The following is a 12,920-nucleotide window of genomic DNA, read 5'->3' on the forward strand; positions in this document are numbered from 1 at the left end:
CAATCCTACTTATTCCATTGAAGATATTAGGGTAACAGAACATAACTCTGGACCTAGGAAAAGGAAAGCGACTTCCGTCTTCATCTCAGTCCCTCCACCTTCTCATATTGCGAAGATTGGAAGTAGTAATGAAACTACTAGGGTCAATTGTAACAATGAACATGAAGCGAATGGGTCAAGGCCACCTATGGTGCAGGAGCTAGACCAATCATCCATGTCATTCTCTCACAGCTCGGATTCTCCACCGACCCTGACAAACAGAAGGGGGAGACCAAGGAAGAAGGACCCAAAGCATGTCGTATTAATGGATTCTATTCGAAAGGCAAGTAGAAGGAGTCTATCAGCCAAAATTAAAAGAAATTTGCAACAAAATCTTATTAATGTCACTGTAGATTTAGATGAGGAGTTTGGCAATGCGCAAAAACAATTCTGTAATAATGTCAGAATTGAGGAGCTCGCAGAATCTATTGCGGATGATGATTTGGAGAACCAACAAATGAAGGAGGGTAACTAGGTTTTTGGTTTGGGGTTATGGAGACTTGCCCTCAAAAGTCTCCACAAACAACCATGATCGTCCTAACTTGGAATTGCCGAGGGCTGGGGAGACCTTTGGCCATTCAGGAATTGACAGATGTCCTCAGAAGTCGGAACCCAAATGTATTTCGAAAACAAAAAGGGATAGAGGTAACTTTTTTAATCTTGCCAAGAAACTCAATTTTATTCATACTGCGTATGTCGATCCAGTTGGAAGGTCTGGTGAATTTGTCGTGTGTTGGAAAGTAGGGTAATGTGCAACATTACCCTCCAAACAAAGAATTTGGTTATTGTTATTATCTCCTCGGACCCTCCTGGAAAATTTTGGGAGCTTATGGATGTGTATGACCCACCAGCCTATTCGGAGAAACATCAATTTTTGGCGAAGTTCAAGAACAAGGTGCTTAATAATATGCATCCTTGTGTGGAAATTGGGGACCTCAATGGGACCCTGCTAGATGTGGAAACTATCAACTACAGGAAGATAGGGAATTCTTCACAATATTCTTATGAGCTGCGAAGTATGGCGTCAAGAACGGGAATGGTTGATCTTTGGGCGCAAGGCACACCATTCACTTGGCGACAAAAGACAAAATATGTGGGAACCTGAGTGATTATTAAAAAAACGAGATTGGATCTAGCTTTGGCATGCGTTGACTAAAGGGTGAACTTTCCTAGAGCTACACTTACTAACGTCCCATCCGTTAGCTTGGATCATAATCCTATTATCTTGAATACTAATAGGGATTATTCAAGGGGAGGATAATAATTTAAATACTTCAATATGTGGAATAAGGACAAGAGGTCTCTTTGCATGATCAAGAAAACATGGAACCAGGTTTAATATCCTAATCCCATGCTGAATTTTCACAAACAAAAAAAATGGTACATACCCTCAGGGAGCTCGCGATGTAGAATCAGTGTTAGTTTAGAAACATCTCCCAACAAGTCTGAGATACTAAAAGATATGTTAATGAAACTAAGATGAACGAACAAGTTAATAGTACTTGGTTGGAGGCTGAAAAAGAGAAGCTTGAGGAGGCCTTATTGTGTGAAGAATTATTTTGGAGGCAGAAATCGAGGATCCAATGGCTCAAAGAGGGTGGTCGAAGCACCAAATTCTTTCATGTTCATACTCTTGTGAAGAGACGTAGGAATGCCATTTTGCATCTCAAAGGCCTAGATGGGAAATGGATGGAGGGGGCACATCAAATAGCAACTATTTTCCAAAACCATCATTCGGAAGTGTATGGGCCGAATAGAGGTAAACATAAGGCTAAATTGGAAGAACTAATATTCAAAGTTATTTCTGATGATCAAAACAATGGTTTAATTGAGATATTGGATGCTGATGAAATTCAGAAAACGTTGAACAAAATGGGTGTGGATAAGGCCCCATGTCCTGATGGGATGTCATTCTCTTTCTACAAGCACCATTGGGAGACAGTGCAAAAGGACCTAATAAATATGGTGCAATTCTTCTTTTATAATAATGGGCTGCTCATGTACATAAAAAATACTAATTTTGTGTTCATCCCTAAGAAGGAGAATCCAGTGGAAGTTAGAGACTACTGGCTGATTGCGCTTTGTAATGTGTCATACAAAATCATCTCAAAAAGTGTAACGACCCAAAATTTGCTAATAAGGCTTAAGGGCCTTCGTTAGTGTGTCAGGAGGGCATACTTGTTATTTATGTGAATTAATGATAAAATGCATGACTATGTGGCATGGCTGATTTTATGATTATGTGGAGATGATTAAGTGCATGTTTATGAGTATTAAATATGCATGTGGGCCCTGTTTTGCTTATAAGGGAATATTTATAATTTTGGCCCATAGAGGGCATAAATGTAATTATATGTGATAAATTGTTGATACCACATTATTATGTGGATATATTTGCAGCATATGGCTCGAGACGGTCATAGTGAGCGGATTGGCGAAATAGTCACGACGGAGATTTATACCCGGCTCAGGGGAGCCTGGGGGTATTTTGAGGAAATTTAGAAAATATAACGGGGATTATTAGACATTGGGTAAATAATTGGTGATTAACTGGATGACAAAATTTAAGTGGAAAATAATAGGAACACTCGAGGAATTAGCGGGAACTGGGAGCAAAATGACCAAATTACCCTTTGCGCACCCTTGAGAGATTTAAATGGTTAGAAAGGAAAGTGTGTCATTTGGTTGTGGAGGATATACTCTGTTTTTTTAGAATAAAACAGAAAGATATAGAATAATCTAAGGAAAAAGAAGAAAGAAAGAAAAGTCTCTCAGCTCTCTCTCTCCCACTCATCACTCATGTGTTCCCTCTCTCTCTCCCTCTTGTGTGGGGCTTTGAATTTGCTGAAGAAAAAGAGCATAGGTCTTGAGAGCTGGTTTTGAGGGAAGTAAAGAGTGGGATCAATTTGAAGAAGGAGTTGCAGCCACCCACACCTAGGATTTCAAAATTTGGGGAAGAAGGTAAGAATTTCATGTTCTGGTTTTAGGTTTTCACTTGTTCTTGGGAGTTTTGGATTTTAATTTATGAATTTGGGTTTGTGATGAAGTTGTGAGGAACTTGAGCTCGGGACTTTGAGTGCTGAAGCTTGGAGTGGTATTGGGGGTAGCCTAGGGTCAAAATTCTCTTTGAGGTAATGATTTCTAGCCCTTGAATGTTATGGGTTTTCTAGTTTTTAGTTAGGGTTCTTGAGCTTCAGAGCTCAGTTTTGATTTTTGTGTTTGGTGAGGGTTTTAGCCAAGTTTTTTATGTCATTAGGATTTTTTGGATGAGATATAGGGAATTATTAACTCAATTTAGTGTTTGATTGATGATTGGAGTGAGTTCTTAGAGCTTTGGCTCGAGAAAGTTCGAAGGGAGAAACCCAGAAATTTTCATTTCTGGTGCTAGCGCCGTAGCACTAGGTTGAGAGTGCTACATCGCTAGGCTGCATTTCTGGGGGGCTTAGGTTTCTGATTGTAGCACTGTAGCGCCCCTCTTGTAGCGCTACCCTGCCTCCAGAACCTGATTTTTGGGTACTTTTTTGAGTTGTTCTACAGGGGCTCGGGGGTCGATTCCACCACCCCGTTTTGTGGAATCGGACTCCCCGAGAGCTTGGGATTGGCCTTGAAGTTGGTTTACGAAATCGAATTATAATGAGGGTTCTATTTGTGGTTTGTGACTAGGTTTATCACCAAGGCTCGGAGCTAAGGACCGTGTTCGGAACCATTTCACCTTTTTCGCTCGGAAAGTAAAGGTAAGAAAACTGCAACCTTTTGTGTGGTTGTGATAGGACTAAGGGCTCCCTATATCTGATTAAAATTGTTGTATGATTATGATATGCCATGTGAACATGCAATAAATGACCTAAGAGTGCCAGAATTGATATTTGCGCACATGACGCGGCTCGACCACTGGTATCTGAGGTTAATTAAATAATCACAGAGCTTGGCCTAAGCGAGCCAGAGCTAGTGGGTTAAACACTGGGCTCGGCCTAAGTGAGCCATAGACAGGGGGTTAAACAGAGGGTGCGACCTAAGGGTGTCGACCCTAAATATTGTATGATATGTTTACTATTGTTAAACTAATGATTATGGCATGTTGAATACCTAGATGATAGATTATTGATTTGTCAATTATTAACACTGATTATGTGAATTCCATGGACTGCTGAATATCTGGTTAATGTTTTATGAATTATTTGGTTATCGATATTGATTATGCAATTAGGTTATGGTTTTCTTGCCAGGCCTCAGCTCATGGGTGCTACGTGGTGCAGGTAAAGGCAATGGTAAGATAGATCAACCATGGGTTGGAGAGCTCTAAGGGTGAGGTGTACATTGTCAACTGCTCGGCCGCCATGGTTGAGGGATTGTACAGGGGCGGAAACCTAAACTGTTTATTTTTCCATTAGAGTGGCATTGATTATTTATAACTTTTGGAAATTTTGTAAATATGTCATTTAAACCCTGTTTTGGGATCTCGTGTACTAAACATTCATTTTAATGAAAACGAACTGTTTATGACCAAAATCTTTTAATCCTAACATGTATATGGCTTTAGATTCACATTTTTATTTGAATGACTTGATTAGCAAGTCTTGCACTATTTTAAACACACAGTGTAACAGTCTTGGTTATCGAGGATGTTACAAAAAGTTTGGCCTCCCGACTCAAAAGTTTTCTCCCATCCATCATTTCTCCATCACAGTCAGTGTTTGTTCAAGGGCGAATCATCCACGACAACACTATGGTTTCTCGGGAGATCATTCATTCAATGAAAATAAGAACGTTGACATTGTTTTTCATCAACTTATATATGAAGAGCACTAAAAAATGTTGATGACAGAAGAATTCACTAGCTTTTATGTGGCTCAACAGTTAAAATTTGCATAGTCCACGAGTCAATATTTCTCTCAATACTTTCACAATGCTTGTTCAGGAAGAAATTTGGCAGAGTATACTCTAGTACAATTTGTGTCTGACTACAAATGAAATTCCCTAGGCTATTTATAGACCTGGTTGATAGAATATCTTCCCCTTATTTTGGGAAGTTACAATCAATCATTTAAATTTGAAATTAGTACAAATAAATGCATTAATTACATAATATCCCATGATAATAGGAATTTAATTATCTGATAACAACAAATCCCTAAGGAATATCGATTTCCTAACAGTTTCCGAATGCAAAATGTGTCCCTGGGCTCGATTGTAAGGCTGATACGCTTTTCAAGACCGATCCAGACTTTGAGCTCGCCATTATAATCAACCTCCTCCTCATCTAGTGACTTTGTCGACCTCACTCTTCGAAGGAGATCAGTGACTTCGAGCCTGCAACTTACGCTCGAACAATGTCACTCATGCTCGAGTGTTAATAACTGACCAGACCTTGAATCATGTCAATTTATACAGGTGCACAGCCAACACTTGTTATTTTCGAGCTTAACCATTTCATCACTACATTTCGAGGCTATTTATTTATTCTCAAAATTTTGGGTGTAATATTTTTCCCCCTCAAAAGTGTTGGCTCGAATCCTCTGAGAAGGAAACTTTTGAACTTCACTTTCGAAAAACGTGTCCACCTACCACACTCGAGCATGGACATGTGTCATTGGGAGATTGCATACCGAGAGTACTTGAGTACCTTCCTATCTGCACACGTCCTTTCATATGTCATTTTTGCCACCAACTTTTTGGAATCAAACATGGCCCATTAGATGGTGTTTTAACCCAAATCAAGGGCTCAGATTTCCCTATCCTTTGACATTCCTTTTGCCTATTTAAACCCCATCTTCACCTTCTTCTTCTTCACTTTTGCATTTCAACCTTTTAGAAAGAAAAAATACGAACCAGAAGAAAAACACGAACCATATTTTTTCTTTGCATGTTCTCCAAACCTAAAAAACAAAGTGTCTTTTCCACCTTTGGCTCTGTGAAACCGTTCCTACTACCCCTTCTACAATCGACGATTTCCTCGTATCCGTAGTCCACTTTGTGTAAGTTCTCCGATCTTTCCTTGGTATTTTTCATAAATAGCTTATCTGGTTCTTGACCATTTCTAGGAAAATAAGTTGTTTTGATCCATTAATTTAGCATATAAATTGTAAAAATAGTTTTTTCAGGTAAACTTTTAGAAAAAATGGTGCGTCTTTTCTGGGTTTTGAAAGGGTTATGTGAGGGTTTTGAATAAAGTAAGGAGCATGGTTTAGAAATAGGGTTTAGGTGCACGTTTTCCAATGAAGATCCCTATTTGGGTAACTGCCCTATTTTTCCCTAGAAATTCGGGAATCTTTTAAACTGATAATAATCGTCCCACTCCCACGTGGGAACACTCTCAATGCCCCAAACTTTATAACAGTTCAGTGTTGGCATTTGAGTTAATCTCGCAAATCAAGCCTTCAAGCTCAATTAATGCGATCTCGTTATCTCGAGCTTACGAGCTTGAGTTATCAAGATCTTAATCCTTCCCTCTTCTCTTTTTTATAATGGGCCCTCATCTTTTCCTTTCTTATTAGATGTTGCAGTCTTCTGAGAATCGGTGGGGGCTCGAGCTTGCCATCCCTACCATCCATCGTCTCCTCGACCTTCATCGCCATTTATACCAAACCAACGGCTAATTCACGAGCACAAGGAGCGATACGAGAAAGAAGATATATGAGCTCATTTTCGTCGTCAGATCAACGAGGTCGAAGAGAGAAAAAGAATGAAGCTTCGAGTTGCGGTGTATCCAGATCCGGACCCCGAGATCCAGCCAATTCTGTTAGACCCCAAACTAAAAGTCACCATAGCCTATTCTTCTGGTGAACTCGAATTCAGCCTCATGGAGGGTTCATCTAACCAACCATCCACAACCCCCAAATCCCTTTCCATCCTGGTCTCAAAGAGCTCTTTTTTCGAGGCCAAACACTATCAAAGTTCCATAACTTCGACCCGAAAGATTTCTGAGCTACTTTCCTGTCATGGGTTGAAGCTCTCTAGCCAGTTAGTATGATGTCCCGCCAAAAATGATGAGAGGAGTTGTTTCGCCCCTGGAGATGGAAATCTTGAGAGAAAGGTTAAGCTCGCAGCCTGGAGTCAAGAACACTTGCAAGCAGGGGCTTTACTACCTCTAAAGGACTACTTTCGGAGCTTTCTAGATTTGCTGGCATCGCCCCATTCCATCTCCCCATTCCATCTCCAGAATAACTTGTACAAAGTCCTGACCGCTTTGAGATCATTGTACCAAGAGATGAAGTGGGAGGAACCCACGACACATGAAATCCTCTATCTTTTTCGCCTGAAAAGTAACCATTCCCGAGTTCACGGAGAAGACGGGTTCTACTACCTTTTGAGTTATCCCAAGGAAAAGAGGCTATTTGAGGATATCCCCAATCATCCTCCTAATTTCAAGACCGCCTTTTTCTGGACGGTAGATCTCGCTCCCTCTCGCTTCTATTCCGTCCAGCAGATTCGTAAGTATTTTGCTATGATCCTTACTCATTTGATTTTCCCTTTCATTTTTGAGCTCAATTGAATTACTCAAATCTTTTACACAACCAATTATCACCGTCCATAGCCTACAAATGACATGAAGGAACAGAGGGAAGCTATCCTCAAGCTCCTTTACAGTCGGCGATCCCTCACCTACCTTCTTCACGAAGACAAGCTCCTGCTTTGCAACCTTCTTAGGGAGGGTGAGTCCACTGACGACTCAGGCATTCATAAATATGTGAGGTGGGAAGACGCCCCAGTTCCCACTACCAAGCTACCCGTGAGAGGCAAACACATGGGTTCAAGTTCATATATCCCTATACCTCACCCAACCAAACCCTCAGGCTTGGGTAAAGTTGTGCTCAACCCATCCATGTAGCCTCCCACTCTTCTTAGATATGAGCCTGATGTAATGGTTCTTTTTAAAGACCCTAGGAATAACTTCCTGGCCTGGTCGAGGGTAGACCTTCAAGTCCATAGGTTTGATAGTTTGTTAGGAAAATACCAAACAATGTAAAGTTTAAATGAGGTTTGGGATGGGATAGCTGTGCAATATGGTACAAATGATTATTGGGACCTTTCGAGGATGTCCCCTACTTTCAGGGGGGACCCCAGTTAGGTTCTTGATACTTAGTCATCTTTAATATTGAAATGTGCATAATTTTTCTTTTCTCGGCTTAACTGATCTTCTTTATTCTTTTCAAGCGAGATGGATCCCGACCTGGACAACATCTTGGGGCAGCCTCCCAAGGCTTGAGGTAGTAAGTTGGGATGTGCCACCTCGAAGAAGGGTGGTCCTCCATCAAAAGTCATGAAGGTGGCCGAGGATCCTCTCCCGATGACCTCGAAAGTCGTCTCCAATGAGCGCAAGGTCAAAACTTCCGATACTACGAACATGATCAAAGACACTACTCCTGTGACCTTGAAAGCCATCACGAATGAGCCCCGACCACTATGTCATATCTTCAGAGAAAGAAGACTCCTCCTCCTCCTCCTCCTCGCCTAGTCCCTGCTAGGGATAAAGACAAAAAGGTTGTGAACCCTTCAGTTCCCAAGCTTGTGGGTGCCCCGACCGTGGTCCGACAGTTTGTGGCATCATCCCATATGCGAGAATCCCCCCTGGAAAACGTGGTTGAGAGCTTAGGGGTCGATCTATACTCGGACATGCTGTCTTGGGCAGGCTAATCGTGCAACAATCTTGACGCCAACGTGTGGAGATTTCTGGGGGGGATAACCCCACACCCCTCATTGATCAGACTATGTAGTTTGGGGTTTTAGTAAGTTTGTTTCATTTTATTTTTACTTTCTTGGTTACTTGTTACACATTTTCTAACTATTGTGACCTTGTGTTTCAGACCCTTCTTGGTATCTTACACGAAAGCTCACTCTTTTCCTAAAAAATGGTTGCTGCTGAGACCTTGGTCTATGACACAAACTAAGCTCGAATCCATGTCGAGGACCACTTGAAGGAGGCCAAGGGAGCCCTGGCCAAAGCTGAGGACCTGCTCAAGGAAGCCACGGAGGTCCCAGCCTGCGCAAAAGCATCTCTTTAAGAGGTCTAAGAGACCCAAGCCAAGCTCAAGGATGCTCTCAAAGCATCACAAGCCAAGTTCGCCTCTTCTGAGCCCAACGTCAATGACTTGAAGGCGGAGCTCGACACTAAGACGGCTGATTTTAACGCCGCTAGGGTTAAGATCGATTGTTTGAAGGCAGAAATGATCGCTGCTAAGGCAGAGACAGAACGCCTAAAGGAGGAAAAGAACTCCGCCTTTGAGATCCTCGAGGATGAGAAGCACATGCTCGAGGAATTCAAGGCCAAGAAAGATTGGGCTACAAACTGGGCCATGTACATGATGTGGTCTTTGAACCCCGAGATGGACACTTCATTCCTTCAGGATAAGGAATGGTTGGCCGATGAGGAAGTCACGACCGCCACCTTGGATGGCAGAGGCGAAGAGGAGAAAGTCGAGGAAGTCGAGTCTGCATCAACTGACAAACAAAAAATTGTATTCTGAATAGGGTTGCGTCCCTTATTACCTTTTTTTTTTAATTAAGGACAATTAATACTCAAGGTTTGAGTTTTTTTTTTGACAAGTTTATATGCTAATGGTAGATTTTTAAGCTCAAGCTTCTTCCTAGAAACCCTTATGCATATTATCTACCTTTATTGTTTTTACTTAATAGTATGTCATATATCCAGTTCGAAATATTTCGAGCATAATACAAAGTACTTACCTTTATATTTGTTTATCGATACAGATATTGGCGTGCTTAGGTTTGAGCTTCTTTGTATTCGTACATAGTTCATTCGATTGCACATTTTCGACTTCGTTATTGTCAAGGTCGAATATTACTTTTATCATGTATTTTTATTAAAAAGTACTTAGTGGTGTGTAACCTCATTAGTCTAGTTATATTTTTCTCTTTTATAGTAACTTTTCTTCATCCTCAAGTATGGTCTTGAAGTTGCGAGATCGAAATTTATTTGCAAAAATTTCCAAACCTGTCTCGATTCGTGATTTTTTTTTTGTTTATCTGAAATTCCAACTTTTAATCATGTCGATTAGAATTTGATGGTTTGTTCCAGACTTGTTTAATCCATGTTTGGTTAATAATCCATACGCTGTTATCGTTTACTTCATGCTTGGTTTACAATCCATACATTGAGAGTTTATTTTTATTGATGTTATGTTTTTTTGAGATCATGGTATGATTCTATACAACTTATGCCCCCTTAATATCTTATTATTGTAATATTAGGTTATTGAATTTTGAGAGCTTGCAAAAAGTATAACAATCAAAATACACAAAACTTTGAATAAAAATGAGTGCTTTATTGATAAAAAGCATAAATTTAATACAAGTTGGGTTAAAAATGAATAAACATCATTCCTACATTACTGATAATAAGGTCATACATGTTCACCATTCCAAACTCGTGGGACCATCCTCCATTCAATCTCGCTAGTTTATAAACACCAGGTCGAATGATGGACTCGATTTTATATGGTCCTTCCCAATTAGGCTCAATCACACCTGCAGAGGGGTCTCGTGTGGCCAAAAACATGCGTCTAAGGACCAAATTTCCCATTCCAAATCTTCTGTCTCGAACCCTCTTGTTGAAGTATCTTGTAGCCCTTTGTTGTTATGCATAATTCCTTAGTTGGGCTTCGTTTCATTTTTCTTCAATTAGGTCTAGAGTTTCTTCGAGCTAGGATTGGTTTGAGGTCTGGTCGTATGTCGTGCACCTTATTGTTGGGATTTTGACCTCAATAGGTAACATGGCCTCGCAACCATAAGCCAGGGAGAAGAGGGTACGTCTCGTTAAGGTTTGTGCTGTCGTTTGTATGCCCATAGGACTTGCAGCGGTTCCTATGGCCATCTTCCTTAGCATCTTCTAGCCTTTTCTTAATAGAACTCTTCAGAGTTTTATTTACTGCTTCGATCTGGCCATTTTCATATGGATGGGTCACAGAGGAAAAACTTTTAATTATCCCATTCTTTTCATAGAACTGTGTGAACATACTGCTGTCAAACTGGGTCCCGTTATCAGATATGATCTTCCTGGACATCCCGTATCTACATATTATATTCTTCACCATAAAATCCAAAACATTTTTTGAGGTGATAGTAGTTAGAGGTTTAGCCTCGGTCCACTTTGTAAAATAATCAACAGCGACTACAACATCTTTTACTCCTTCTTTTCCGGTTGGTAGGGAACCTATAAGGCTGATTCCCCAAACCGTGAATGGCCACAGAGAGCTCATCATGGTAAGCTCGATGGGCGGAGCTCGCGATATCGAAGAGAACCGTTGACATTTGTCACAATGCTTAACGTATTCGAATGAGTCTGCTTTAACTGTAGGTCAAGAGTATCCTTACCTAATCACCTTTTTCGACAGACTATGCCCCCCGGTGTGGTCTCTGCTGAATCCTTCTGTAACGACCCAAAAAAATGCTAATAGGGTTTAGTGCCTTGATTAGCGTGCTGAGAGGGCATAATTGGACTTATGTGTGTGTAATTGATTAAATGTGTGACTATTTGGCATGCATGACTTATATGATTATATGAATACATTATATACATGTTTATGAGAATTAGATATGCATGTGGACTCTTTACTGTTTATAAGGGCATATCTGTAATTTTGGCCCGTAAAGGCATAAATGTGATAAATGGTTGATACCACATTATTGTGTGGATATATTTGCAATACACGACTTGAGGCAATTCTAGTGACCAGATTAGTGAAATAGTCACAGCGGGGTTTAATACCCGGCTCAGGGTGAGCCTGGGGTATTTTGGGAACTTAAGGCATAATTTGGGGATTTACTGAGTAACGATTAAGTATTTGGTAATTAGTTGGACATGATGGGAATGATTTGCAAATGGTTGGATGACACGAGGAATTATCGGGAATTGGGAACATGATCGTTTTACCTTTAAAGGCAATGAGAAGCTAAATTAGTCTAAGGGGCAATTTGATCTTTTAGGGGTTAAGTGATATACTCTGTAAGTCTCTAGAAAATAGGCAAAACTCACCTGAGCTCTCTCTCTTTCTCATCATACATGTTTCTCTCTCCCTCTCTTGTATCTAAAAGGAATTTATGGTTTTGGAGGAGGAAACCTAAGGAATTCAGCAAGAAAGTCTGGAGGATTAAGGCTAGAAGTTGACAAGAATCAGCTGGGAAGTTTGGGAATTGAAGTTCAAGAGCTAAAATAATGAAGCTGAGGATTTCATTGTCATTAAGGTAAGGTTTCAGGTCTTTAATTTTGTTGAGCTTTTGGTTGAGTTTGATCTTGTTAAGGGGACTTTGAATTCGGGTATTTAGGGAAAATTGAGTTAGTATTTAAGGTTTTAGATGTTGTTTTTGAAGTGTTAATTGGAAATTTGGTTTTGGCTAGGATGCATGTTAGGATTGGATTCTTACGGCTAAAAGTTAGGAAAAAACGCTAGAAAGCCCAGGGAATTCTGGGTTCACAGGGGTGCCCCGCGACCCAGCTCATGGGCATCACGACCTGCATACCCCAGATGGCTCTGGGAGGGTTGCTAATTGTAGGGCGCGCCGTGACCCTAAGGAGCAAGTCGTGGCCCGCCTCCCCAAGATGCATGAAATCTTGCCTCTGACTTGAGGTGCGCCGTGATCCTCAAGGCCAGGTCGCAGCCTGCCTAGGCAGTTTTGGTCTAGGGTTGTTTTTAATCTTGGGGAGGCTCGGGGTTTCAAACCTAAGCGCTCAAGAAAAGTTCTACTACCCGGTTTAGTAGAATTTGAGGTCCCAAAGGCTAGTATTTGTTTCCTAAACATTTATTTGGATTTGAAATTGATAGTTACCCATTGTTATTATGACTAGGATTATCGTAGGCTCAGGACTGAGGATCGTACTCGGGACCGCTCTTTATTTATCATTTGAGATTCGAGGTAAGAAAAGT

General features: G+C 40.8%; 1 protein-coding gene across 1 annotated transcript; it reads left to right on the forward strand.

Annotated features, from left to right (window-relative positions):
• Positions 1–1,518: 1,518 nt before the first annotated feature.
• LOC133795872 (uncharacterized) lies at positions 1,519–9,503 on the forward strand. Its single transcript, XM_062233331.1, has 2 exons — positions 1,519–2,122; positions 9,061–9,503. Exons 1-2 carry the CDS (start codon positions 1,519–1,521, stop codon positions 9,501–9,503), a joined length of 1,047 nt encoding a protein of 348 aa, XP_062089315.1.
• The last annotated feature ends 3,417 nt before the right edge of the window (positions 9,504–12,920 follow it).

This window comes from Humulus lupulus, chromosome 8 (genome assembly GCF_963169125.1).
Source record: "Humulus lupulus chromosome 8, drHumLupu1.1, whole genome shotgun sequence".
NCBI classification, from domain to species: domain Eukaryota; kingdom Viridiplantae; phylum Streptophyta; class Magnoliopsida; order Rosales; family Cannabaceae; genus Humulus; species Humulus lupulus.